The following is a 27774-nucleotide window of genomic DNA, read 5'->3' as shown; positions in this document are numbered from 1 at the left end:
TTCATGGTGCGACACCATACCATACCACCCTCTCCCTATGTGTTTTGTTCAAGCTCGGTCCCCGGTCGTCGTTGTTTGATCTGCGTTCCACCAAACCACAAGATGGTTGCTTATCCCGATTTTCCTTCGAATGTCAAGGACGAGGAAGGCTTATGTGCGCCTCCGAGTATAGATAGATATGTACAACCAACTTAACACGTTCCTTGCATATCCTTCTTCGTCGTTGAGGAAAAGTCTATATTTGCTGTTTTCATTGTGGGTATCTCGACTGATTCTCAGAAAAAAAACTCAGCGCTCCAACACACCGGCTAACAACAACGGCTCTAAGCCGTGGTACCAAAAACCCATGTGCCAAATCTATCCCTGGTGAACCCAAAAAAAAAACGCCAGATGCCATGCCAAAAGCCTCGCTGTCGCTGCTGTACCCAATCCTATATGGGTCCCTCACATGCTTTACTCCCCCATCCCATCACCACACCACAGATTGCTCCTGACATTACCACCCCTCACACCTCCAAACATCAACCCCTGACTAGGCTTTCAGAGGAAATGAGGGCTTCCCCCCGTCCCCCGATCACCACCCCTATCCCCCCCTTCCCAAACCCACACCAACCACACCATCGCCGCGACCACCCTCCACCCCAGGCCGCCCCACGCGCCGACCCATCCCCACCTAGTAAATGCCCATGCGCGTAGCCCACCCAGTAGCAGCGGCAGCGGCGGCGGCGGCAACATTGCCCTCCTTGCTGAGCTGCTTGTGTTGCTGCTGCTGTTGCTGTTGTGGTGGCGGTTGTGGTTGGCCGCCACCACCACCGCCGCCGCCGCCACCGCCGGTGCCGCCCGCGCCGCTGACGTGGATCTGGTAGGGGAAGGGGTTCGAGTCCGAGGTCGTGATGGGTGGGATGTGGTCCTTGTGGGCGTTGGCGAGGGTGACGGCTTTCATGATGGTGTTGTGCAGGGTTTTTTCGGAGGCGCGGCGGACTTTGGCTCGTTCTGGACGGGGGGTTAGTGAGATGGGTGTTGGTGGGGGTTTGAGATTTGGGGGGATAGAAGGGATGAGATTAGAGTGGGGGTCGAAAGTTTTTTTAACATACCGCCTTCTGTCCGCGGGTCGGCTACCGTCACCTTGACTGTCCAGCTCTCCCAGCATACCTCGTCGTCGCCGCGCATGGCGTACCACGTCTTGCGCCGGCGCTTCTCGAGGAATTGGATCGTGATCTGCCCGCGCCCGCCGCCGCCTCCCCCGCTGGAGGTTGTCGACGGCGGTGTCCCACCTCCTAGCAGGCCGAGCCCTGGGCCGCCACCGCGGTTATCGTAGAGGTTATGGGGTTGGTGGCGCTCCGACTCGAGCTGGCGCACGAGGGCGGCCACGCGCTGGTCGATGAGGGTTTCGATCTCGGCTTCGGGAACGTAGGCTAGCTCGAGCCCGAGGACGTCGCGGGTTTGCGGGGAGACGGCGGAGAAGAAGCGAAGGAAGAAGATGGTATGTAGGATACCTGCGCAAAGCCTCAGTTAGGGTTGGGTTCGGGGTGGTGGCTAGGGATGCGCGATCGATTGCTTCGGCGGAGGAGCGCAGGGCCAACAACAAAGTATGGAAATTCTGGATAAAACTCACCGCGAACGACATCGCGCACAGAGTTGGGGTCTGCAAAGGCTTCGAGTATGAATTCAGGGGCGCCGCGCTGGTCCATTGTGAGACTTTTCGGAGGAGCGGTGTCTTGGGCTGGGTGTTGCGAATGGTGGAAACGGTCTGAAAAAGGGGCTCGCTCGATCGGTCTGATCATGGAAGATTGAGGGGCAGCGCAATTGAGGGGCAGCTGGAACGGAGCGAAACGAACTGTGACGTTGGCTCTTTGTGGAGCGTCCGAGCTTGCGTCGGCCCCGGATTCCCGGTGTCAAAGCCCCACAACAAACTCCGGTTAGTTACTCCCTGGAAATGGAAGCCGCAGTTGGGTCGCCACTTCGGGGAGCTCCCCAACACTTCAAATGCCGATACCAACCGCGGGATCACGCCTGTCTGAAGATCGGTAACGGTTCTTCTGTGTGCTTGCAAGGGCTGCCAGACTGGCCAGACTGTCGCCTTCTGTGAAATAGGCAACAGCAGAAAAAGTGTTCAAATGTTTCGTGAGTTAGTTACACCGTCACTCGCTCAGCTTGAGCGAATCCTAATTTATCGAACCCAGTCAGCCCTATCGATACCATCCGACTCCACCGAACCCCAGAGTCGCCCAGGACACCTCGGGGGGCCTTTCCCATGCAGCCAGGTCAGCATGTCGGCCCTTTCCTCCGAACCACATCCACGCATCTTTCCGTGGCATTCCCAAACACATTTCCGACGACAACCTAACTACCTCTCCGCCAAACGCTTCTGGGCACACACCTCAGCCCATTCCCCGCGGCGCCACTGCACAAATGTCTGGGCTAAGCAGAGACGACGCTCTGAAGAATCCCCCTGGATGCCCCAACCTACGCAGTCCTCGTGCGCGTCGTCCATGTTTCCCCCGTGGTGGTTGAGCTCGTCACAGAACAGGACCAGGAAATCATAGAGCGTGATTTGATGATGTAGGTCAGCGTGCCAGGGGTCAAACACGAACTTCATGCGCTTCGCGTGGTCCAGCTGGATGTTTCGAAGCTTTCGCCGTCGCCCAGGCTCGTCGAATGTGGTCTGCAACCGATTATAGTCGGTCGAATCGGCAAACACCACGGAGAGGCTCTGGACCGCCGGGCAGTAAGCAAAGACACACTCCGTCATGTGCTGTCCGACATAAGTGTTTGCCGACGGTATGGCTAAATGGCGGACCTGCCATAGCCAGCGGTGATGGGCGGCGGTATAAAAAGGACCCCAGAGGTGGAAGACCCGGTTTTCGTCCCAAAACACCGTATCCAACTCGGGACGAAAAGGACGGAACGGCACCTCGCAGTCGGCTTCGATAGAAAAGCGAAAGCGGATGCCGCTGTGATTCCGCACGTAGGCGCGCGACTCGTGGCAGGTGTGCATCAATACTGGGAAAGCCGTGTCTACCGTCTTGGGTTCTGGGGGTGCGTTTTGGGCCTTCTGATCAATGTGTGCGGCTTGGATAACAAAGACTTCGGGTTCGTCGTCTGGGAGCGCCAGGTGCCATATCAGCTGCCGAAGTTCGAGGGGGAGTGCGCTGAAGACGGTGAAGGTTGGTGACATGATACCCGTCATGACAGGCCCAGGTCGGTTCAAGATAATCGAAAAGATGTAGAGCAGCTTGGTGTTTTGTATGCTGTGCAGGACATAACGGTTGTTATCTCCAAGCCGGACTCGTACTACCGTGGATAGCGTTTGCTATGCAGAAACAAGTTTATCTGAACCTCGGCATCAACTTTTAAGTGCTGTGTAAGGCGAGGTGGTAAGGTACCGAGAGACGGCAGGTATTCCATATTCGGGTACTACCCACCCCATGGACAAAAAAGGCCGATCTCCAGGTATGGGTGCCGAGGAAACCTTCGACTAGAGAAAGGAAAAGAAAACCCTTTGGAAGCCTAAAGTTTACTTTTTATTTCTTCAGTTCGATTTATTTTATTTTATTTATTTTACTCGGTTCCTTTCATCTTTCTGTACTCCTTGATTTTCTGTATTTTCCTCTCTTTCTTCTTGCTTCCCTGTCGAGTTCGGCTTTTTTGTCCAGAAGGTGCTACCTAACCGATGTTGCAGGGTTAGGGTCAGTTACCGTTGTCTGTCTTCCCCAGGTGCCAATCTCATGCACAGCAGCACCCCAAACCCGGATCAGCCCTATCAGGACCCGCCGAGCCGAGGTTGATTGCAGCAACGCAACAGGGGCTAAACCATCGGCGGGCTGCTGAAAGCTGGGCACCAGCAGCGAGGTAATGTCATTTACCTGACACCCACCGAAACTTGGAACCTCCAACATACCTATGCTCTGCTGTAGCAGAGCTCAACACCGACTGAAGACACCATGTTCGCTGCAACGGGACGATGGTTCAAGCGCAACCGCACGCCCATTGCCATTGGCATGGGCGTTGTCGGCGCAGGCTACGTCGTCACGAATTATGTCCTGGGCAAGTTACGCGACGCCCGGGAGCGCATGAGTAGCGATCGCATCGCAAAGGAGAAGTAAGTTTCTATGATTTATTGAACCCGTCTCAAGGCTCGCTAAGCTGACCGCGGCACCACCAGTTTGCGCCGACGCTTCGAGCAAAACCAGGAGGACTGCACCTTCACTATCCTCGCCCTCCTCCCGACCGCCACGACCAACATTATCGAGGCCTTGGACACGGAGAAGATCACGTACGAAATTCAACAGATGAAGGGCTCGGCGACAGCCAGGACCCGTAGCATTGGTTCGACTAGCCCGCCCAGCATGTCCGAAACGAACGCAACCGACGACGACGGCCGCAGCATCATCACAGTGAGCGCGCAGAGCGAAGGTGGCATGCACACCACGCAAATCTCGGTGGCAACACCGTCATCGACCGCGGTTTCAGAGGGTGGGGCAGCCGATACGCCCCAGACCCTCATGGTTCCGCCAATGGTGCCGCCAAAGCCACGGAAGACCAAGAGGCAGCTCTGGGACGAGCTAACCATCAGCTGTGAGTTGGATCAGTGGACCTCTTCTGATCATCGTGTGTTAATTTTTTGACAATCTGAAGCAATCACGAGAGCCTACACCCTCCTCTATACCCTGAGCCTCCTCACTATGCTCACGAGGATACAACTCAACCTCCTCGGGCGGCGCAGCTACCTCTCGAGCGTCGTCTCGCTCGCGACCGGCGGCAACGGCACCCCGGGCACCATTAGCCTCGAGAACAACGACGACGATAGCTCCGATCAAGCCTACGGCACTGACTTCGACGTGAACCGCAGGTACCTGGCATTCAGCTGGTGGCTGCTCAACCGCGGCTGCGTCGATGTGATGCAGCGTGTCGAGGGTGCCGTGCGCAAGGTCTACGGCCACCTCAGCCCGCGCGACACGGTCACGCTCGACACCTTCGCCAAGCTCAGCCACGACGTGCGCCGCCTAATCGAAGGCAGCGCCCCCACAAAAGGGGCAGGAACAGCCTGGCTCCCCTACCTCTTCCCGCCGCTCAGCCTGGAGGCGTTCGTGCTGCAGGAATCCGGCGTGCTCGTCCCGCCCGAGGCGGGCAACCCTCCCCGCGGGCAACCCAACCTCACCCCCGTCCCCCCGGCCTCCCCCTCCTCCGCCGCGTCCCTCCGCCGCCTGCTCGACGAAACCGCCGACCTGATCGAGAGCCCGCACTTCGCGCACGTGCACACCCAGCTCCTCGACGCGGGCTTCGCCGCGCTGCTCGAGCACAAGCTGGTCGAGGGCGTCTTCGACAGCGCGACGCTCGGCGCCGACCCCCTCGGCGGCGCCGGCACCGTCGTCAGCCGCGCCGTGCTCCTGCCCAAGATCCTCAGCGTGCTCACCCGCCAGGCCCACGCCATCGGCCGCGGCATGCCCAACGAGTACCTGCAGGCCATGGAGGCCGTGCCGGACCTCGAAGGGTTTGCGGCCGTGGTCTACTCGAGCAATTGGCAGGCCGAGATTGTGCCGGAGGATGACAGGGCTGCTGGTGTCGGTATCGGTGTCGGTGTCGATGCTGGTGCCGCCGATTCCGCTAGTTCGGTGTCGACTAAGGTTGCGGGGTCGCCGCCGCCGCCGCCGCCTCCTGGGCCCAAGGCGCTGCCGCTGGAGAAGAAGGAAGCGGGTGGCGAGGCGGGCGAGGCGAGCTTGGTTATTGTGGATAAGACGGGCGAGGAGGGAAAGACGGATTTGTTCGACAGTGCGTGGGAGAAGGCGAGTGCGTCGAAGTGAGGTTTGCTCTTCGGGGGAGTGGGTTAGATTTTTACGACCGTTTTTATGTGGGTGTGTATTATATATTCCTTTTCAGACCTCCATCACGGTCACGCTTGGGTTGGGCGTCGGGGGCTTAAGAATGGCTGGCGCGCGGACAACAAAGACGGGCCATGAATAAACGTATTTAATGGGGTATTACTACCGGGTAGGGTTGGCATACTGCGGAGGGGGGTTGGAATACAACGGAGCTAGGACTCAGTCGGCCGTCGCGAGAATGGAAAGGAAAGATGTATATACATTGACGTGCCCACGAGATAGGTTGAATTTATGTCCGGACTGTTTGTCCTCATTGTCGTTCTCTAAGTGACTACTCTTCGGTATTCATGATTGCCCGAAGGGACGTAGTAAACTGGGTATATACTATTTCGACCGTTTCCATTCGACTTTCTGCGCTGTGTTTCTGTCGGCATCGGGGAACCTTTCGCTCCGCAGCCGTGGCTCTCATGCTTCGATCCGCCGTTTTTACAACCGGGACGTCCCCCTAACCGTTTTTCCAATCATTATATGCCATGTAGAGCAGGTATGTATATTCCACCGGCCCCTGGCTCGGCATGCCACTGTTTACCGAACTCCAAAGCGCCCACTTCTCCCATCTCCCATCTCGGCTCACATCAGCCCCCTGATGAACTGATCCAGGGCCATCTCGAACAACTCGTTCTTCACGCCCACGCCGCGCTTGTGTTCGACCGGCGATAACGGATTCTTGACCACTACACCAAAAGCCACCAGTCAGCAAAACACCCCCGACAAAACGATACCCTCCCCCTCCTCACCACGTACCATACTCAACCCACAAGTTGATATACACCTGGTGCAGCACATTACGCATGCTCGGGGTGCCCGTGTCGGTCAGCATGACCAGGCGCAGGCTGCTGGCCGTCTCGTAGTAGTGCAGCTTGTAGTGGGCGGTGCGGAAGGCCACGAAGGCGTCGTCGTCCCCGCCCAGCTTGCGCACCATGTTGCGCAGCGAGAACACCGTGCCGAAGATCAGCTTGGCGTCGTCCGCGGAGGAGGCGCGCAGTTGCATTGTGGTGTTGCCGCTGCCGCTGCCGCTGCCGGTTGTTGTGCTGGTGGAGGTGGAGGTGCCGGGCGGGCCGTGCTGCTGCTGTTGCCCGCCGCCGCCGCCGCCGCCGCTACTGGGGCCATCGGAGGTGGAGGATGTTTGGGGGAGCCAGGTTTTGGTGTAGATGCATTCCGCTGTTGGGTAGTGGTGGGGCGCGGGTTAGTGGTTTGTTGGAGGTTTGGGGGGGGATGGGGTGGAAAGGGGGAGGGGGGGGTCTACTGTGCCGGTCAAAGATGTAAAACGAGTAAACGGTCATTGTGGTGGTTGTGGTGTGACGGGCGGGAAGGTCCCCCGGGCCCTAGGCGAAACGAGCTCGCGCGGGGGACGAGACAGTCGGTCAGGACGGGATGCGGTGGTAACGGCGATGGTAGATGATATCGTAGACCCGGGGAACCACTATCGGATGTTTACTTGATGTCGGGTTTCTTCAAATCGGAGCGACACGGGAGGCTCGCGGTGGTTCGGCGAATCTGGCTGCTGATTGATCAGGGATGCGAGGTAGGTGCCCGCCACCCCTGTCACTCCTGCCGCACTCAAGTTGCAGCACTGCTTGGCTTGTCTCTGTTGCATTTGGGCCCGTGCGTCATCCCTATGAGGCTCTCTGCCCGGCGGGGTAGTGGGGGTGTTAGAGGGGCGTAATGGAACGGGTTATGGGGTTCCAGGTTGCGGCTGCCCTACGAGGAATTGCGGCAAGCGGCTCGATATGGTCTGGGCCCGATCCAGCCCTGCCGTAGGCGGTAAACCTGGAAGCTGTCTTTGTGATGAACCTCTCAACCAAACCTGCCCAGTAAAATTCCCGAACTTAGGTTGACCTGCTAGTCTCTCGGCGGTTAGTTTCACCAAATCCCATTTTGAGTGCCGCTACCCCCAAGACCTGCCCTCTCGTTTGGCGGCCACTCGGCGACCCCCGTTCTATGTTTAGCAGCGTTTCGAGAAAAGAGCACGCTCGTTGGAACTGAAAATCTTGGAATTCCATCAACGATAAACGACCTAGGTACCCAGCTGCCTTGCCTCAGCTTGCCTAACAACGAACCTTTGCACAGCACATTCCACAGCACAAAGCGGCAGCTGCGGTTAAACCTTGCAACCACTACTGCGCTAGACTTTTATGACTTTGTTCATCTGTCACATCCCGCATCCTACATCCCACATCCCACGCCCCGCTAGTCCACCGCCTGAGTTGTGAGTGAGCAGGGTGTCAGGGTCTTTCGGATCTCGGCCTACAAATATTTGTGCCTAGAAATACCGAACTTGTCCCCCTGTTCCCCTGTTCCCCTGTCACCGTCTCGTCTTTTCCCCTCGTCCTTATTTTCACGACAGAACCGACAGAGCGGACCCGCCTACTAGGGCAGAATAAGCTGGCCATGGCCGGTGAATCGAACTACGATCTACACACTCGACTTGCGCCGCTAACCCTGCCCCTGCGTTCGAACCCAGTTGAAGAGGATGACCCTTTGACCCCGGTTATCCATACGGCAGTGCCCCCGAGCCTGATCTCGCCGGGCATCCAGATCGAACTCTATGGCGATCCTGCTGGGAGGCCGGCCCTGGTTCACCCTCGGTAGGTTTTCGTAGCTCTCTCCAAGGACTATCATTAACAGCGCACTCGTAAGCTCGGCACCCGCAAATGTTCAAAGCTTCCCAAGCCCTATGAGGCATCATCGGAGAACACCTTCGGCTCACCGTGAGATCAAAGTATGTTATGAGCCGGCCGGCACTAGAGGGTGTCACGCGTACTCACAAGACCCTACAGGAAACCCTCAACGCGCGATCTGAATACACAAACGAGGACGCAGATGGCCGCTCTTACCACCATCTCAACCAATATGTCATCAAGGACGAGATAGGCCGTGGGTCATACGGTGCCGTCCATCTAGCTACTGACCAATTTGGGAACGAATATGTGCGTTTTGTCACTGCCCAAGACTTGTTGGGTTGCTAACAGGTCCGTCCCCCTCTAGGCCGTCAAGGCGTTCTCCAAGCTACGGCTCAGGAAACGCGCTCAGTCGAACATCCTCCGCAACGGCCCACGTCATCTTGGCCGATTCCATCGAGCGGGGTTTGGCGCTCCCGATGCTCCCATCCTGGACTTCAAGGCCCAACAAGCCAAGGAGGCCCAGGATGCCCTGTTCCTGATCCGCGAGGAGATAGCCATCATGAAGAAGCTGAACCACCCCAACCTCGTCCAGCTGATGGAGGTCCTGGACGATTCCGAGGACGACAGCCTGTACATGGTCATGGAGATGTGCAAAAAGGGGGTTGTCATGAAAGTTGGCCTCGGCGAATCTGCGACGCCCTATGAGGAGGAGCAGTGTCGTCACTGGTTTCGCGACCTGATCCTCGGCATCGAGTACTGTGAGTCCCCGGCGGTCTACCCTTTCAGAAGCGACATACTTATGCCACAACCGTAGTGCACTCGCAGGGAGTTGTTCACCGCGACATCAAGCCAGAAAATCTCCTACTCACCGATGATGATGTCCTCAAGATCGTCGACTTCGGCGTGTCTGAGATGTTCGAGAAGTCTGGGAACATGAGGACCTCCAAATCCGCGGGCTCCCCCGCGTTCCTCCCTCCCGAGCTATGCGTAGCAAAGCATGGTGACGTTTCAGGGACAGCAGCCGACATCTGGTCGATGGGCGTGTCGTTGTACTGCCTCCGCTATGGGCGGCTGCCGTTTGAGCGGGGTGGTGTGTTGGATATATACGAGGCGATCAAGACCGAAACCGCCAAGTTGCCGCCTGATGAGAATCCGGACTTTGTTGACCTGATGGGAAGGCTACTTGAGAAAGACCCGGAAAAGAGGATAACCATGGCTGAGCTCAGAGTAAGTTTTTCCAGAGCGATGGTACCTACCCATGGGGGCGTCATACTTAACTCGTTCTAGGACCACATGTGGGTGACGCAAGGGGCTACGGACCCCCTCCTCAGCGCAGAAGAAAACTGCTCTGATCCTGTCGATCCGCCCAATCCCCTCGAGCTAAACCACGCCTTCACCCGGCGAATGAGCCACCTGATCTGCGTTGTAAGTTCGTTTCCGGCCACCTGCCGCCCGCCGCTAACCAGCCATCCCCAGATGAAAGCAATCCGGAAGTTCAAGAGCCTCCTCTCCCCACGCCCGACGCCCTCTCACAAGGACGCCCCCGGCGATCACGCAACCACAGTTACCCCGCCTTCCCCTTCGCCGGTCGACGAGAAGCCCCCCGCCGAGCTGGCCCCGTCCACAGCCGAGTTCGCCGCACGAGTCCTGCGCGAACGCCAGGAGTTCCTGGCCAAAGGCGGCAAGGCCAGCTTCGACCTACCCCTCCACCCACCCCCCTCGACCACAACAACAGCATCAACAACAAACCCCACAAACACAACCACCGACGTCACCACCCCACCCGAACACGTAACCGATCACCAACAACCCCACCCTGAAGAACCCGTCCCGCTCCTCGGTATCGGAACGGGCGGGATCGACGACTTCCCCGGCGCCGACGACGCCCCCCACCCGGCCGACATCGTCTCGGACTCGCCCACCGTCGTCGACTTTAACGTCTACGACCGCGCGTTTGAGGAGGAGATTGAGCGGATTCGGCGCTCGACGAGTCGGCGGGGTGTTGGGGGTGCTGGTGCTGGTGGGCTGCGGGGGAGAGGGGTTGGTGGTGTTGGTGGTGTTGGTGGTGGCGTTGGTGGTGGTGCGGGTGGTATTGGTGGTGGCGCCGGGACGGGCGTGATTTATCAGACGCGGTTTAGTGAGCGCGCGGGGGCAGGGGCGGTTGACGGCCATGAGGGTACGCCGCGGAGCTTTGCTGGTTCTGGTGTTGATCTAGGAGGTGCCGCGCGGGAGCAGCCGGGCGGCAGCGCGAGGTTTGCCGAGCTGGTTGCCAAGGCTATGGCTGTGGAGGACGCGCGGGATAGGTTGGAGGATTAGCTAGTGAGCGCGATTTTGGTTTGTCTCAAGGGAGGGGGTCGGTAGAGTGGTTTCTCTACGGGCCATGATTAGTGGCTTCGTTTCCGTTACTAAACGTCAAGATGCCATGCCATAGTGGGACTTGGTGATCTATGTAGCGAAGAGCAGGGGACATGTGTCTTGCGTGTTTGAGTGGTTTTTACTTCAAATGACATCTCTTGAATCGACATGACATATCCGAGGCTTTCGAAGGAGGCTCGACGAGTGATGCAGTTAGACGGTGAAAATGTATATTCTGGGGTTGGAGACAACTCTAAATTGATGGGCCGTCAGCCCCTTTTGAGCTCGCCGTCCCCGCGAGAAGGGTGCATTTGCACTGCCACAACCCCTCTCGTTCGCAACCAAACAGCGGCTACCTCACCCGACACCGCCGTAGTCGCTGGTTGGACGGTAACCCCAAGGCTATTATTATTATTCAGGCACATTTTGAAGACTGATCTGAGCATCTGACGGGAGTGTGTTTGAAGCGTTGTTTCCGGCCCTGGTGGTGTCTATCTGGTTTGGACCAACTCCAATTGCAGGGCATCGTCAGCGAAGTCCGACGCCCCCGAGACGGAGCCTTCCGGTGGCGGCAAGAACCCGGGGAGAGGCGGGTTCGTGGGAACTTGACTGTCATGTAACACCGGACAGATTGCCAGGCCGCTGAGGGCTTGGAAATGGCTTGGTATGTCTCAATATGGGCAGATGTTGGAGGCGAAACGGCTTGTCCTTACATAAATACACGGTCTAGACTATCTTCGCAGCGGCTTGGTATTCCTAAAGAGACCGGCAGACTAGAGGCACCTGCCCAAGGGAAAGATACCCGGTTGTCGTGCTTTGCCCTTGGGATGAGAAGCATATAATTTTGCGGTGTGAGCCCCGGATTTGTCTTGAATATCGAGTCCAGACCCTTGGCTAAGACAATAAACGAACACCTCGAGATCCGGAGGGCCGGGTCGGGACTAATTCCGATTGTGATAACCGATTGAGACAAGCCAAGAATAGCGCAACGGGTTTCAATAAGTCATCTGTAAATCGAGGCTCTTTGGGGCGAGACAAGCAAGGGGTCTCGACCACGACACTGCTGTGGTCGTGTGTAGCGCATGACAACGCTTGGTGCGCCGTAAGACGAGACTTACAAGCTGAGCGAAAAAGAGTCCCAAGCCAGACTCAGCCAGCATCGCCCCCGGAGAGACAACGAGCCGCAATATTGAACGGGCTCGGACTCCGCCTTGTCCTCATATCACGAACCGCCCTTCAGAGCAAAAATCACGAGAAAAGCTCGGTGTGCTTGCCCTGTTGGCTCGGCATCCGCCACAATCTTGGCAAAAGCTTGTTTGGGGTTGGCGAAGGACTTGAAAGGTGGTACATGCTAGCAAGGAACAAATAGCTGTAGGTCAATCGTTGGGGCGGGAGGGATGCCAGGGCCGGATGTAGGACTTGCTTCCCGCGGCAGTAGGCCAAGACTGAAACGATCCTGTTGCGAAGGAAGGGCGAAGCGCCCGTCCGTGCAATATACTGTGTTATGAAGGCCGTGGAGGCCGTGGTCCGCAACGCGTCATGGCGGGAGTTGTCGTCGAGTTCCAACGAATACCTCGGCCACGTGTGGACAATACCCCGTCCGCGCCCTGAAATGGGGGCCTGATACAAGGATTGAAACTTCCCGATGTGGCACCTTGAACAACATATGTACCTGTATGTAGGTATGCCGCCAGAAGTGCACACCGCAACCCGCCTTCCGGTCCTTCTATCCAGGTATAGTCTTGGCCGAATGCAGCCAGCTGTCAAGGGCATGCGGCTCGGAAGCCACCTTCCAGATCGTCGAGAAGCCGAGCCTGCGCGTTGGCATCGCCGAGTTTCGCGGTTTCTCGGCGCTGATTCCAGAGGCTTTTGCAGGCCAAAGCCGAAGCTGCGGTGAAACGGCCGGCCATGGTCATTTGGGCGGTCTCTTGTGCTGGGCACGGTCACGGGGGCGTCTTGGCCGAGGAGAACAAAGCAGGGTTGGCGTTTTGCCCAGAAAGAAACAGCTAATCGCGAGTGGCCGTTCCGGGAGAACGGCACCGGGTTAGTGGAGATCCCGAACATTGACTCGGAGCAAGACACCGCCAAGGACCGGTGTTGATTCTTCTTCAATCACATCGGATATCAATAGGCGGTGGTGAGCAACGGGGGAGGTTCCGAGGCCCGCATGTGTGCGACCACACTAAGCCCTTGGCAATTATCGTCGATTCCAGCAGCCATGCGCGGCTTGGCCAATCTGGGCGTATGTACTGTACGCAGTGCTGACAATTGCTGCGTTAGTGTGGTGTGGCATGGGACGAAAACCAGGTGAAGTTGCGAAGCCGATAGGGGGGGCAACGAGGGATGGATGGATGTTGGGGAAAGGAGTCGGGAGAATGGGAAAATGCCTCATAGAGCTGGACGGAAAGTTGGACAGGAAGCAAGCCGACGCAGTGGTGGCAGGCTTGCTGCACGACACTGACCATCATCTGCTTGTCCTTCCCCTTGCCCTTGCGTGCGTCCTGAGCTGCGGGCTCTGACATTGTGGCCGGGGGAGGGCTAACTGTGGATGAGCGCACATGCTGCGTATGCAATGCAATCTGCAGCAAGGATAAGTTGGGACGAAGGGACGGAAAATGGCAAAGTGGTGTTTGTGTCCGGAAGGGGTTGGGAGGCTTGGGAGGGGACGGGTTGTTAGCCAATTGCGGGCTGATTCAACCAAAATCGATGAAGCAGCCCTCGGACACTTACTCTGACTTGTAGCTTTGTCGATGAATGTAGTATGTAGGCCGTTATGTGCATACATATATGTACATGCACTCATGCGCAGCTATCCAGAACGACTGGCGGTCTGCCTCAGGTTGTGTTACGATGGTTACTGGGTGTCGGTAAGGCATCTCAGGGTATGTCCTGTGTATGGAGGATCAGCAGTACGAAGTAACTAGGGGCCGGACATTCACATGTTGCAGAATGACCAAGTGCAGGATCTGTGGTGGGAGAAACGCAGGAAGAAATGAATCTACAAAGCAGTTATCCGTACTTCGTACATACCCAAGGTACATACCGTACGTGCAGGGGAATCTCACCGCTCCCCGTTAGTTAGCAATTCCCGGAAGCTTACGGGGCACTCCCCGGTCCAAGTACGGCTGGCCGCCGTATCAAACAGCCGGGAGGCCGCCAACGCCGGGACCGGGAAGTGTCGCGAGATGAAGCCGGGTGGAAACAAGCCCTGTGGCCAAGCCTTTCCGGTCGGATTTGGAGTGGAGCAAAGTTGGGGGATCCCATCCCGCGTTCGAGGACGTTGGCTGCCAAGACAGGGACTAATACATGCGATGTCGTGCTGTGTCGTGGCTTCCAGTGTCATCGCGTCCAGTGGTGTCGTCGACTGATGCTCACTCGGAAACGTAAACTATGATGAAAACGGAGAGGCGTCGGTGATCTCTCCTCTCTTGGCGCAGCCTTTCCACTCAGAGGCTTTCGAGTTCCCTGCTGTGGGACAGTGGGACATTCAAGACGTTGTGGAGCGACATCGCAGCGTGCTGCACCTCGACTCGAGTGCATGCGGGAACTTCAATGAGTGCAGGGAGGCAGGGAGGCAGGAAGCAGGAGGCAGGGTGGTAGGGCAGCGACGTGGCGGATGAAGCTGCGAAATAATGGCACGGAATGAAAAAGAGAGGAAGCTGGGTCGCTGTATCACAGCGGGGTGCTGCTGGGTGCTGCTGGGTGCTCGCAGCTGGCAAGCCCAGGCTCGTGCACGATTACGACACAAGTCTTCTCGGCCCAGGCCGTCCCTGCCCTGAGACTTCCACAGTAACACAATTCGGCCAGGGAAGTCGCAACCGCATGTACATACATACTGTACACGGTATTACCTACTTGGTCCTAGAACAAGGAGAGGTAAGTTCGCTGAGGTGTCGGTTGGCAGGGACCCTGGGGTGCAGGAGCAAGACATTGCAGGCGAAATCGGGGCTACCCAGGTGGAACCTGCAGAAGGGCGCACAGGGAATCTGAGGGATTGCTGATTCCATGCAACGTCAATTTGGAACTCCCGATTTCAGACAAGGCGGTATCCACATTACACAACCCCAACAACTGCTCCATGCTGCTGCTGCTTCTCATCCCACGAGCACGTTCGTTCCAATAAGCCACCGGAGTACATACTTCGTCGGGAGGGCCACGGGCCGGAGCATGTTTCCATAACTTTGCAAGCAAGCAAGAATAGCAAACCCAGAACAAGTGACCTATACTTCTCCGTCGATCCGGCATTCCATCCCATTACATAAAGCCCAAAGGTCTTTGGGGGTCGCGTACCTGCCGTTGCACCGTTGTTAATTACCAACCCGTTTTCCGCCACTCACCATTCCCTTCTCGTTTTCCTTGTTTCTGGCTCCGCTGGTACTTGAACCCTGAACAGTCCATCCCTCGGCAGGCTGACGTCTCGGAAACTTCATCGCCCAGCCCTGCTCTTGCCCCCCAGCCCGCCTTGAACCAGTCCACCTGGTCTGCGGCCTCGAGGTCGGTCGTGCCTGTCTTAGGCCAACGGCTAGCGCCCTTCCCACACCCGAGCACTCGAGCATTGGCGCTCTCTTGCTATTCATCTATTAGTGCACTGCCAGGTCGCACCAGAAAGCGTGCGCCGAGGAATGCTGTGACTGCGCTCAAAGACTGGGTCTCCCCGCCGCCAACGTCGTCATTCTTCCCGTTGCGATCAGCAGAAGACCCGACGGGATTTGCCTCCGGTCGTCTGATGCTGTGGCCCAGCACACCCAGCACACCCAGCACAGCCAGAACACACAGAAACACACAACACGCCCAGCACTTTCCAGGCAAATAAAACTTTGCGCTCGCGACTTGGTACTACCGTAAACAGCAATCAGAAAGCAGCCCAAAGTCGATAGACGACAACAAACCCACCACTGCCCTGCATTTACAGCAACTGCCGCCCATCCCAGAACCATACATCATCCTCCTTTTTCTCACCATGTCGAGCCACCGCCTGACCACACAGTCATCCGCTCTGGGCGGCCGCAACTAGCAGCTACTAGAAGACACACTCGCCTCCGGAGAGCAATGATTTTTTTTTTAAAGACGAATAGAAATCGAGAAACAAACCGGGACCAGAATTAAAAAAGAGGAATAACATCCATCCGCCTTTCCAGCTTCCCAAGCTCCACTCCCTTTCACCCCACTTGGCTCACCCTCGACCTGTCTGGATTTTTCTCGCACCCTTTTAAAAAGTACGCCTTTTCCAGTCTAAAATTTCCTCTTCTTCTTCACGGAGAACCGAGGATCTTTTTCGGCACTCGACAACCGCCGTTTTGTGATCGATACAGGCGACACCCTCCGGGCTTTGCCCACTCACCCAAGGCGTTCCTCGCCGCCAAGCTTGCTGTTGCTTGCATAAGCGCAGTAGTGACTTAAACCACAACCCAACCCCCGACTCGCTTGCGTCGCTTGCACCGACTTGGCCCTCGTTCTCACCGGGTGACCAACCCTTGCATCATCAACAGCCTTTTTGAACTTCCAGTCCTTTCGACGCCAGCAAACCTCTCCTGGACCTTGTTGCCGATCGACCACGGCATTTGCACCCTCAAACTTCTTCTCTCTGAGCTGCCCCTCTCCCTCTCTATCCATCCTTCATCATCGTCCATCATGACATCCTCCGGTCATTCTATGGCGTCTGCCTCGCCGAGGGTCTCGCCCCAGATTTCGCCGCGCTCTTCGCACCCGCCGTCCATCAGATCGGTCGAAGCTCCGACCAAGTCGCCTAAAATGAACGGTCTCAACGGACTGCCGGTTATTCCCGCCGGCGCCGTGGAGCACTTGCAGAAGCCTGCCGAGAAGGGCTCCATGAAAGACAGGTTGACCCGCATGTTCTCGACCAAGGACGCCTCTCGTGCCGCGACACCCGACATCAACGGCACCGCCCCAGCCAAGAAACCATCGAATGGAACCCCGGCAGCAACGTCACCGCCGCCCACCAAGCCGGCCACTGCCAAGGAGCCGCCCCAGCGCTTCCTGCTCAACCTGACGGCCCAGGGCGGCCACGAGCACCACCTGAAATCCAGTCGCCGGCAGGAGAAGCTCACTGACCTGATCAAGAGCTTCCTCGGCAGGAAACCGGAGCAGTCGTCGGACCACGATCTCTCCCTGGTGTCGAGCTGGGTTGACAACCTGAGACGTGAAAAGGATGGCCATTTGCCTGAAAAGAAGACGGCGGCAAACCCGTCGGCAACCCTAGTGGAGAAGTACGGCAAGTGCCAAGAGATTGTGGGGCGGGGCGCCTTCGGCGTCGTGAGGATTGCGCACAAGAAGCAGGAGAATGGCCTGGGCGAGAAGGTCTATGCCGTCAAGGAGTTCTGCCGCCGGCCCGAGGAGACGGAGAAGAAGTACAGCAAGCGACTGACGGCCGAGTTTTGCATCTCATCGTCGCTTCGGCACCCCAACGTCATTCACACCATCGACCTGCTCAAGGACTCCAAGGGCGACTATTGTGAGGTCATGGAGTTCTGTGCCGGAGGCGACCTGTACACCCTCATCCTGTCAGCCGGAAAGCTCGAAGTGCAAGAGGCCGATTGCTTCTTCAAGCAGATGATGCGCGGAGTCGAATACATGCATGAAATGGGTGTCGCCCACCGCGATATGAAGCCCGAGAACCTGCTTCTGACCACCCATGGCGCCATCAAGATTACCGATTTCGGCAATGGCGAGTGCTTCCGCATGGCCTGGGAGGCTGACGCACACATGGTGTCCGGCCTCTGCGGCTCGGCTCCGTACATTGCCCCTGAAGAGTACACTGCCAAGGAGTTTGACGCTCGCGCCGTCGATGTCTGGGCCTGTGGTGTCATTTACATGGCCATGCGGACCGGTCGCCACCTCTGGCGAGTCGCTCGGAAGGAGGAGGACGAGTTCTATACTCGTTACCTCGAAGGCCGTCGGGATGAAGAGGGCTATGGCCCCATCGAGGCACTGCACAGGGTAAGTGTCTCGGACAAACAAAAGATCGACACGAGATCTGCTATGATATTAACTCACAGTCACCAGGCTCGTTGCAGAAACGTAATCTACTCCATACTAGACCCCAATCCAGGGCGGAGAATCACCGCCTCACAAGTCCTCAAGTCCGAGTGGGGCCGCGAGATACAACTCTGCAAGGCTGGAGAAGAGGGCCTCTAACACATGCCCCGCCAGATGGATGGTTGATGAGTTTTCCTCCCGCGAAAAGAAGCCCATCACACACTGTCTGGCGGAACATGCTGTCATTCATGTTGAACCCTTGCACCCCAACTCTAACCCCAACTCCTCAAGCCCAGGCCTAAACATGCCCCTTCCCTCACTTCCCATCCCCTTCCCCCCACCAAATCTCCAATCCGATGACGCCCTCCCTCACAATGCCCCTGCACAACAACAACAATACAACACCACATAGCAGAGGCGACGATGGCTTAGCACGTATCACGACACGGAATGCCTCGGTTCGGGCCAGCATCGGAGTTTGGAGTTCATCATTCCCCTTTCCTTATCTGTTATTCCGTTGGGCGGCCTTAGTCGTTTTGTTTTATTCCTCTTTTTGTCAAACAGGGAGACGGCTGGCAATCTGCTCTTTTCGCGCTGGGCGGCCTAGATACATTTTTCTAAACCATGAACATTCGTTCTCGGCGGTCAATCACCCAGTCTTTTTTTCGGTTGGCGGCTACATCTTTCTTGCATATCCCACGCTTTACCAATGTTAATCCAGGTCATATTGACCGGGTGTAGGCAGTTGTATCTTCTACACTTAGCAGTTAAGAAATGCTACTTCTATTCTATTCTCCCACTCTACCTAGAGGAGTTGATTGCCTGGCCTAGTTTTCTTAGGTACCTCCATACTTCCATCCCATCCACTTAACTCCAATCGCTCTCATCACCTACATCTTTCCAGTTGTTTTATTATACCCTGACATTGGACGTATTATGCGTTGCCGAATATTTGCTTAGCCTACAGCTCGTTGCTCCCGGAGCCGTCTGCCCCTGTACTTGACCTATTTGCTTGGGCGGAATACAAAGGGCAACGGATAAGTGGTAAGCAACTCAACCGCGAGGGCCGCGTGCCCCAGCCACCCTGTGTAGTGTTGGCATTGTTGGGTTAGGGCTTCCCTTATTGTAATATACCTAGGTACCTGGCGATGGTCCTAGGGCTAGAAACCCCTAATTTTGCACTCGTTGTTTATTCTGGGCTGTGAAAGAAATACAGCTGGCAACGAATATTGATGGTGCCCACATTCAACCACCCCGGCGGGATAATACGGCCATCTTGGTTCTTCCCATGAGGTGATGCGTCCGTGTACGGCGACGCTCACGCCACGAGATCGGGGGCATTCTTTCAAGCACGTCACCCCCGATCGTGGGTTGGGCACGCCCCCTTTCACGCTCCTCTTCAATTCGCTCATCACATGTTCTGAAACTCGTCGCTCTGGGGCCTGACGTAGGGCCACGCCGTCGTTGCGTCATGGTTTTTTTGCCGCGAAAAGGGAAGGGGATCAGGTGATGTTCTACCTAGCCCTTGTCCGGCATGCCCCGGACATCTATGAAACTTAGACTGGGGTTGAAGCATCATCATATGATCTAACGTCGTCAATTTTGCTGACGGCGTTTTATCCTCGCACTATCTTTTATAGATGATACATGGGCTATCTATCGGAGCTACGGTGCTGCTATGCTAGTTTGGGGTTGAGGCTTGTCACTGTTTTGTTGCTGCTGCTGTGATGACTTGGAGCTAAGGGTTACCACTGCTGGAGAGCCGTTACCATTTGTTGAGCCGCCGATAATACCCATTATCGATAGAGTATCGTTCATAGATAGACCTAGGCCTCACAGACGACAATATTCCGGGGGGGTGAGCCGACGAGATGGACATGAGTCGATAACTAGGACAGATTCTAAACCATCTAATGCATGTGCAGAACCGTGGCCATTATGATGTTTCTAAAGCCGTGTTTGATGTGGTGGTCTTCACCCACCGCCGTTCCTGCATCGTCAACCGTCTAAGACCATGATGCGGCGGGAATCCCAAAACGATGACCGGTTCCGTTGAGAAACCGGTCGGGTTTGGCGGTACATACGTAACGTAACATCTCCGGCAACAAGATACCACAAAACTTACAAACACTTTTGATATTTTGTATACAGTAAGTAGTATATATATAAGACACCAAGAATATAACACAACAAACCTCACCTATCCACCTCCTTTTAGATCCTACCCCCCCTTTATAAAGCTAACGAATGATGATGCTGGCGTGGCTTCAAAGGCAGAGGGGTTAATTAACTAGCCAGCCAGCCGGCCAGCCCACAACACATGCCCGTCTCTTGCTGCCCGTCCAACCTTCATCACCGAGGGTCAAACAGACTGTCCCCGCTTTCCATTCTTTCCCACACCCATGCATCCCCTTCGATACAAAGAAAATAAAAAAGACATGATTATACCCCCAAATCCGGTTCCCGCCCGAGTCCCCCAAACCACCCGGTCCTTCCGTTTTCCAGCCTGTTCCCGTCAACTCCCCGTCACCCCCCCTCCAGCCAGACCAACCGGGAACATCAGACAACCAGGGGAGTATACCAGCCATGCCTGATTAAAAAGAAGGGGAAGCCAGCGAAAAAAAACGAGAGCAAACCCAAATATAATAAGCGGGTAAAAAAAAAGAGGCGCGCGGGGAAAGGGAGGGATAGTGTAGTGAGGGAATATCAATATCAACATAGAACAAAAACGAACCACCTCCCCCGACAAGGTATGTAGCTAGAGTGTAATCACAATTTCCCCACATACACTTGGAAAACAAGCAAATCCCGTCCTTTACGCCGCCAACCACCAACCAGTCAAAAAGACAACCCATCAAGAACCAACCGACCAACCAGCGAGCCAGCCAACGGGGCGTTTCCTTTCCCTCCGTTTCATCCACCACCAATGGTATGTCCTACCGCCATCACAGCCACCACTCCGCCCTCAAAAACCATACTGATGAAAAGTAGCCCCCCCTGACCAGCGGCCTAGAAAGGATCCAGAAGAAAACCAGCTCAAGAGTGGATGAGGTCCCAAGCGCGGGAGCACAGGCTCATGAACTCCTTCTTCTTCGCCTCGATAGTCTCGGGGCTGTCGCGGCCCTCGCCAAACAGGCCCCTTCTGGCATTTGGCGGGGGCGCGTCAACGCCAAACGGTAGCGGTATTGACTGGTGCGATTGGTGCGGGGGGTGGTGCGGAGGGTGGTGCTGGTGCGGTTGGGGGGCGGCCGGGGCCGGGCGGCCGCCGTTCCCCAATGGCGGGCTGCCTTCCTCATACTCGGCGCGCCTCCGCTTCATGCTGTTCGAGCCCATCGGACTGCTCGGACCGGGGCCGGGGTGCGGGGCTTGGTGATTGTGGTTGGGCGCCCTGCTGCTGGTTATAGCGAGGGCCGAGTCAGCATGGGTTGGTGGTGGCCCGTAGTGGGTGTGGTTTTGGTGATGTTGGTTATGGTTATGGTTGTGGGAATTGCTATTGTGCTGGTTTTGCGGGTAATCCCGGGGTGCCTGCGGGGGGGAAGGCGGTGTCGGGGGTTGGTGGCCGCCGTAGCGTACTAACTTTGGTAGGAGCTCCGGTCGGCCACCGGCCAGCTCGGCTTGGGCTTCCTCGGCTGACTTGTACTCACGCGAGCGCGCGGACTGCGGCATGGGTGGGTGGTGGGGCGACGGGAGTGGTGCGCGGCTTTGGTTCGCAAACATGGCGTGGCCGCTCGACTCGGGGTGGCCCGAGAGGCCCTGGCCGAAAACGTCGGCGATCGGGGGAAGCCGGTTATTCGTTTGGGTGGCTTGCACATGGTGAATGTGCGACGTGCTGGCGAGGTTGGAGGGCTGGTTGGTGATGTGTCGCGTGAGTGGGTGTGGGTTGTGCCTCCCTGTGAAAGTTTGGCCAAGGGGTGCCGACTGAATGACTCTCTCATTCGCAAATTGCTCGTGCGAGGGAGCGACAATGCTTAGACCAGGCGGTGCGCCGCGCTTGCGGGCGAAGCCGGGCGTTTTTGCGGCAAAGTGGCCCGTCTCCTTGTCCTTGTCGGGGCCGTCTCCTGGTTTCGTGCTTTGGTGCAACCTCGACTTAATGAGCTGTTGCTGCTGGTCCTTAAGATTCATACTACGATTCAGCTGCTCCTGCTCGGCGGCATCCTTTGGCACGAAGCCCGGCGACAGACACGCGATGCCAACCTCCTGAATCCCCAAACCATCGCGGGCGGTTAGGGGACGGCCGGTGGCGGGAGACACGATGCTCGTGTTCCTAGAGAGATCGAGCTTTCGCGGCCGGTGCCGGGTAGTTTGCATGCCGGGAGAACCGGGTTCCTTCTTCACAATTATTTTCGGTCCGCCGGCATTTCGGGACCTGTGCGTCATCAAACAACGTATTAGTCATGTGCATTGAGCAAACACACATCGAGGTCGCATTTATGCTATCGGGCCTTGCTTACGCGCTGGGGGGAGACGATCTCTGTGTGTTCACGGTCGCACCCAATCCCCTCGGACTACCACTATCGGATCGCGGTTGCGGTGCAGGCGCGTTATTTGAGACTGAGGGCGCTGGCGGAGGAGGGGGCGGGGGAGCCGGTGCTGTCCTGTGTGCGCTCGGGGAAGTTGACGATGATGGAGGAAGGTCAGAGCCGTAAGTCGGCCTGTCGTGGGGAGCCGGAGAGAGAGCCATTGCAACAGCGGTGCTCATGATCGGTGTGTAGCTCCGGGCAGTGTCGTGCAGTAGAAATTACTTGAGGAAATATCCGATGGGATTCGACCACGGAGTGTCGCTTGATGAAAACCTCGAATATCGAGGGGCAGGATGTGCCGGGAGAGGAGAGATGGCCACCAGGATGGACGCGCAAACGGATCAAGCGAGGTTGCGGCGGCGGGAAAGGGGCCGTCGTGTTGGGCCTGGAACCTAAAAATCCTACGGGCGGCCCTTCTTTTGTCTGCTGTTGCGACGCCGAGGGATTCGTCCGTAGGCGTACAAAAACAACAACAGTAAAAAAAAAAAAAAAGGATGGAAGAGGTTGAAGATCGTGGGGAGAGCGAGGTCGCTTCAGGCCGAGCGATCTACGGTTATGTGTGTGTGATTAATCGTGGGACGTCTGATTACCGCACCGATCTAGAAGAATCGCCTGAGCGAAGGTCCTCCTTTCAGCATGGGCGCTTCCGGAGGCTGTCAGAAGGAAGCTGGGGCCACAGTGTGAACCAGGAGGGGCGGAGTGGATGTCTTCTGCTGGCGCCTGCCGCACTTGCCCCTTTTCGGCAGTTCGAGTAGGAGGCCGGGGGGGGACGGAACCTGCAGGGCCCCTGCGTTTCGAAGGCGCTTGGTGCGTGAGGTAGGTTCGCCGCGTGGTCGGGGCTCGTCGGCCGATGGTGGTTTGGTACCCAGTACGTTGCACACCACACAAAAAACAGCTTCGAAAACCCTTTTTGGTGCGTCGTTTGAATTATCTTTTCTTTCTGGATCCTCGAAATGAACGGCTTGGGAGCACCTGGTGTGATCGAGTGGCGTTTTGTGTGACTGATGCGGCTGGATGATCCTGGGCGTGTGAAGCAATATTCGGAGATGTGTGCCGTAGACTTGCTCGACTGGGTAGGGGCAGTGGGCCAAACCGCAGGGCTGTGGTGTTGGAAAACCGGCTGCAGAAAGGAGGGGAGGGGAACCGTTCAAACCTGCAGTGCGGCGGGAGGGGAATTATTATTAAAGTAACAGACCCGGCGAGTCTTGACGTGGACCGCACAGTATGTTCGACAAGGGGTCATCCCGAAGGGGTTGCCCAGGATAATGAAGTCAGGATGATGAGGGGCTATCTGTGAGACGCGGGAACCTCAAACTTTTTTTAGGGGCGACGGCCGCGACGCACACACATGTCCGGGAGAACACCCCGGCGACGTTGGAAACCAGCAGCAGCGCCGAGCCCCGGTTCTGTTTCTCGTAATGAGAGAGGTGAGACCACAAGAAAAGGGCGATGCCACCCGCGTGCGAGATCTCTGGCGAATCCGCACATGCATCCTCTCCACTCGCCGTTACAAGTGTCAGTGAGCTGGATGACTGCGATCCAGTGGTTCTAGTGTTTGAGATTCGCCGTCGGGGGCGCTGAGTGGAGGCCTAGAGGTCTTGGCCGAAGCTGCCCCATGCAACAACCCCTGGAGCGATCGATGTCTTCGAGCTGTCGATGAATTTCCGTGACCGCCTTGCAACCAGCTCCCTGCTGTGCCCCGCGGCGTTGTCGATGGCGAGCATCCCGATATTTTAATTCAAGCCTAGAAAGTCTTGCAAGTTCGACCTTGGGCTTTCTTTCACGTTTTAGATTGAGATGGCTTGTTTTGTTATTGGTCGGATGGCGCAGTCCACCGTTTCCTCACCCATGCTCGTCCAGGCTCCTGCAGAGCACTTTGCGCTCCGAGCCCCAGCAGCTGAAACTCGTCTGTGCTCCAGGAGGGGCGCAGAGTTCCATCGTGGAGGACGTTTTCAGTGCCGCCCCACTTTCGTTTCTGCTGAGGGCGAGAACGTCGCCGGAAGTAGAGGAGCCTTGGGCGAGAGTTTAAAATAATGCGTCTTTACCGTCGCGGGTATCGTCTCCTCCCGTCGGCGCGGGCGAGATGCGGGACAGGATAAATGATCGCTGGCAGTTGTCATAAACCTGAGTCTCTGTGATCCAGCTGAGACACGGCCTAGAGAGTTTCTCTGTGTTCTTTCTCGTCCCGCCTTCTCAAACATGGTTAGTTCAAGTCGCATCGCCCGCATCGCCGTTGCGGAACCATGGTTGCCGTCTGCTGGAGCAATTTAAGATTCAAACAACACGGGTTGCCAGTTCCTCGGGAGTTCGGCGGTGGCTGTCTCGTCTTGATGCTTCGGGTTAAGACGATAATATCTGAGTTACATAGTAATATTATAGTGTTTTTACTACATACCTACTTGCTGACCTCTCGACGGCTAACTACATGGCGAGAGAGCGGGTGGCGCGAGTCGACTCCCCCGGGAGAAGCAAGACATGCTCGATAGTTAGTTCGTACTCATGAGAAGGTTTGGGCGGCGGTTTCTGGTTTGTAACATCTGAAAATCGCAATCGCACCGTGTCCGACACTGTCTCGAATCCCCGGAAGCCCAGAGCTCGGTGAAATTTTTCGAACGATTGGCGCGCAGGCTCTGGTCAACTCCTTTTCCTGATCGAGATACTTTTTCTTCTCGGTCTCAAGTTTCCTCTTGCGTCAGGTCACACGGACACGGTTAGGCTTTTATCGCCGAAAAGGGTGGGCCAATCGGCTGCTCGTCATCGAGTTGTGGTTGGTTCGCCTGAGACGGCCGGTGACGGTGACAGGGCCGCGCTGGGCGTTTTTGGAGATCGGAGGAAAGTTGAGAATTGGTAGAAGTGACTCTCAAATGGCATGATAGTGTGGCGATTTCGTCGATTACACAGTAGCTCGATGCGAGCTCTTGCGGAGCTCAAAGTTCCTTCTTTCTTGAACAGTCTCTTGACTCGCAGACACGAGGGATGACAACACGATTCCTGGTTGTGCGATCGTGTTACTACCCGTACATCGGTACCTACCGAGAAGATGTCCTCCCAGAGGTGAACCTGATTGTTAATCTCCCAGGGCAGTATTGCATGCACTATGTGGTATGCAGCCTTTCCGATGTGCTCGCCAAACTTCGTCCCAATGACGTTGGATGACTGTGATACCGTTGGGTTGGATCGTGCTCCCGTTGGTTGCCGCTGCCGCTGAAAGAAGATAATGGTGGTGTGGGTAATCCTGAGACCGAGTCAAATCTCTGACCCTAACCGCTTTTCTCAACATGAATCCTTGCAGAGACCTTGGAAGAATATGCCGTGGAAGTTTCAGGGCTCGTGCTTTGTCGAATGGTGGTCTTCATGCAAGAACCTCCTGTGTAGGGCTGACGCGACCAGGAGGCCAAGTTGGCGGGGTGCGGGGCATCCTCAGCGGGCCGCTTGCTGGGTGCACCCAATAAAATTTTCTAGATCTTAATACAGAACCAAAACTCGATTTTGAGGCAGGACGGCATCTTCCACATCGGCATCGGCATCAGAAAAAAGCCCACCGCTAGGATACGGACAGAAACTCGCATCTGAAAATGGCAAGAACCAAGGCGAAGAAGGAGGAGTCCGTCGAGCCCCAATCCGACGTTGTTATGGATGAGGCACCGACATCTCATCAGCCCGAGAGGGGTGATGAGATGTCAGTGGACGAGGAGAACGACGAGGTCGAAGTTGAGGACAACGAGGCGGAGATAGAGGAGGATATCCAACGAGTGAGACTGGTATGTCTCACCATTACTGGGGTTGTGTCAAGACATTGTATTCTGACGAGCGGGTAGCTCCCCGGCTCAACACCCACTGCCGCCTCCTTCGAGTTCCTCAATGAGGGCCACACCCTCGGGAATGCCCTCAGGTACATTATCATGAAGAAGTAAGCTATGACTCTTGCTAGCATCGTGTTGCAAATGCTCATTGTGGTCTTAGCCCCGACGTTGAGTTCTGCGCATATGCAATCCCGCATCCCTCCGAGCCAAAGATGAACGTCAGAATCCAAACTTTCGGTACGTTACAGCAAAGCACTGTGGTTGTCGATGTGTTTACTGACGCCTTATTAGACAGTACGACCGCGGTTGAGGCGTTGGAAAAGGGGCTGCGCGACCTGCAGGAGCTCTGTGACGTTGTGACGGATCAGTTTGTTGTTGCTCGGGAAAAGTTTGCGGCGAAGTAGGCTTCGCAGTTCCTAGTTCCTCAGTGTCAACTAAAGGACGGCGTCTGGGCGTTGGTCGAGGTTTGGTTATGCATAATAGAGGGGCACTCTTGGGCGTATTGTAGACCCATCACGATTTGTAGGAATTCTCATTTTCCATTGCTTTATATACATTTGAATCAGGAGCATGTGACAGCTCGACCTAGTTGCGGCCCTAGGTGACAGACGTGTAAGTAGGAAGTCGCAACGCGAAGCGCAGATATCCAACTTACCTCCAGAAACCCGGTAACGAAATCGGACGGCAGTCTTTTCTCTCCCCTGAAGTTCTCCTCCTTGAAGTAGGACATGAGGTGGTTCGTCTGGCGCCAGAAGTTCATGGTTTCCTACCACAGTCAGGTATCAGCAAAGCTGTTCGGCTGTTCGAGAGATGCGGGCATGGGCAGCGGCGTGCGCCGGTAGGCTGCATGTCATACTCCTCCGGCGCTCCCAATCCCGGCCATCTACCCCATTGAATTTCTTACTTGATAATCAGCGTTGCTCTGGAAAAGGAGGACATCGACGGCGGGCAGCTTGTTGACGTATCGGTGACGCTCAAACTCCTTCCTCATGCGGGTTCGGATGGCCGAGACGGGGTGGGGGATCGAATACATGGTTTGGATTTCCGGCGCCTGGTAGGCAAATCTATTAGCTTCCTCCTCGACACCATGCCCGGTATTCGTACCGCCCGGATCCAGTCTCGATATGCCGCAAGCACCCTCCGCTTGGCGTCGGACCAATTGGCCGCTGCTGGTCGTTAGTCGCTGATCGATTGCGGGGGCATAATGATTGTTCGAAACTCACACTGCCTCGTGGTAACGGCAAATTGGGTCGGTGAAATCGCCATCGCGGCCGGAGTAGCGTGTCGTTCGGTTCGGCTGGGAATCAGCAGTCTTGTGGTTGGATTCCCAATTGCTTCAACTGCTGAGCACCCACCAGTCGAGACCGGAAGCTTGGACCACCCCCATCGATGATGCTGGGCCAAGACCCGCTTTTTTAACTCGTGGCATTGCTTAGTCATTTTCAAGCCCAGCATCCCCAAATCCGGCCCATATCATGCCTCCCGAGCTTCCCTCCTCTTTGCCACCTACGAAGAGCATAACCGCCGCCCGATATCCCAATATTTCGCCGTAAACGTCCTGCCGTCGACTGGCCTTAATACATACACACAACCT

At 56.3% G+C, this 27774-nt stretch overlaps 9 protein-coding genes across 9 annotated transcripts; 4 read left to right on the top strand and 5 right to left on the bottom strand.

Annotated features, from left to right (window-relative positions):
• Positions 1-673: 673 nt before the first annotated feature.
• Positions 674-1691, bottom strand: F5144DRAFT_600937 (uncharacterized protein; the record flags this gene model as incomplete). Its single annotated transcript, XM_066791112.1, has 3 exons — positions 674-993; positions 1095-1496; positions 1616-1691. 3 exons carry the CDS (start codon positions 1689-1691, stop codon positions 674-676), a joined length of 798 nt encoding a protein of 265 aa, XP_066644458.1.
• A 656-nt stretch (positions 1692-2347) lies between these two features.
• Positions 2348-3178, bottom strand: F5144DRAFT_600936 (uncharacterized protein; the record flags this gene model as incomplete). The annotated part of the gene is made up of 1 exon (XM_066791111.1): positions 2348-3178. One exon carries the CDS (start codon positions 3176-3178, stop codon positions 2348-2350), a length of 831 nt encoding a protein of 276 aa, XP_066644457.1.
• Positions 3179-3794: 616 nt separating this feature from the next.
• Positions 3795-5889, top strand: F5144DRAFT_168552 (Peroxin-3). Its single transcript, XM_066782598.1, has 3 exons — positions 3795-4102; positions 4166-4578; positions 4639-5889. Exons 1-3 carry the CDS (start codon positions 3945-3947, stop codon positions 5802-5804), a joined length of 1737 nt encoding a protein of 578 aa, XP_066644456.1. The 5' UTR covers positions 3795-3944; the 3' UTR covers positions 5805-5889.
• Positions 5890-6114: 225 nt separating this feature from the next.
• Positions 6115-7431, bottom strand: F5144DRAFT_566545 (Longin-like domain-containing protein). Its single transcript, XM_066788560.1, has 3 exons — positions 7129-7431; positions 6627-7043; positions 6115-6556 (listed from the first exon to the last, which is right to left on the bottom strand). Exons 1-3 carry the CDS (start codon positions 7163-7165, stop codon positions 6453-6455), a joined length of 558 nt encoding a protein of 185 aa, XP_066644455.1. The 5' UTR covers positions 7166-7431; the 3' UTR covers positions 6115-6452.
• Positions 7432-8273: 842 nt separating this feature from the next.
• F5144DRAFT_591406 (kinase-like domain-containing protein) lies at positions 8274-10822 on the top strand (the record flags this gene model as incomplete). The annotated part of the gene is made up of 7 exons (XM_066790271.1): positions 8274-8470; positions 8903-9264; positions 9321-9733; positions 9794-9931; positions 9990-10069; positions 10106-10170; positions 10242-10822. 7 exons carry the CDS (start codon positions 8274-8276, stop codon positions 10820-10822), a joined length of 1836 nt encoding a protein of 611 aa, XP_066644454.1.
• Positions 10823-16513: 5691 nt separating this feature from the next.
• Positions 16514-18016, top strand: F5144DRAFT_487607 (kinase domain-containing protein; the record flags this gene model as incomplete). The annotated part of the gene is made up of 2 exons (XM_066785620.1): positions 16514-17818; positions 17885-18016. The coding sequence occupies 2 exons, from the start codon at positions 16514-16516 to the stop codon at positions 18014-18016; spliced, it is 1437 nt and encodes a 478-aa protein (XP_066644453.1).
• Positions 18017-20893: 2877 nt separating this feature from the next.
• Positions 20894-22538, bottom strand: F5144DRAFT_591404 (uncharacterized protein; the record flags this gene model as incomplete). Its single annotated transcript, XM_066790270.1, has 3 exons — positions 20894-22121; positions 22177-22223; positions 22410-22538. 3 exons carry the CDS (start codon positions 22536-22538, stop codon positions 20894-20896), a joined length of 1404 nt encoding a protein of 467 aa, XP_066644452.1.
• A 3267-nt stretch (positions 22539-25805) lies between these two features.
• F5144DRAFT_168175 (DNA-directed RNA polymerase) lies at positions 25806-26617 on the top strand. The gene is made up of 4 exons (XM_066782597.1): positions 25806-26138; positions 26196-26287; positions 26341-26417; positions 26472-26617. Exons 1-4 carry the CDS (start codon positions 25953-25955, stop codon positions 26582-26584), a joined length of 468 nt encoding a protein of 155 aa, XP_066644451.1. The 5' UTR covers positions 25806-25952; the 3' UTR covers positions 26585-26617.
• Positions 26618-26710: 93 nt separating this feature from the next.
• Positions 26711-27548, bottom strand: F5144DRAFT_566526 (uncharacterized protein). The gene is made up of 5 exons (XM_066788559.1): positions 27404-27548; positions 27285-27346; positions 27085-27231; positions 26836-26946; positions 26711-26777 (listed from the first exon to the last, which is right to left on the bottom strand). Exons 1-5 carry the CDS (start codon positions 27444-27446, stop codon positions 26766-26768), a joined length of 375 nt encoding a protein of 124 aa, XP_066644450.1. The 5' UTR covers positions 27447-27548; the 3' UTR covers positions 26711-26765.
• Between the last annotated feature and the right edge of the window lie 226 nt (positions 27549-27774).

This window comes from Chaetomium tenue (assembly GCF_020726465.1).
Source record: "Chaetomium tenue strain MPI-SDFR-AT-0079 chromosome Unknown F5144scaffold_3, whole genome shotgun sequence".
Lineage (NCBI taxonomy): Eukaryota > Fungi > Ascomycota > Sordariomycetes > Sordariales > Chaetomiaceae > Chaetomium > Chaetomium tenue.
This window is presented reverse-complemented; position numbering and strand designations above follow the sequence as displayed.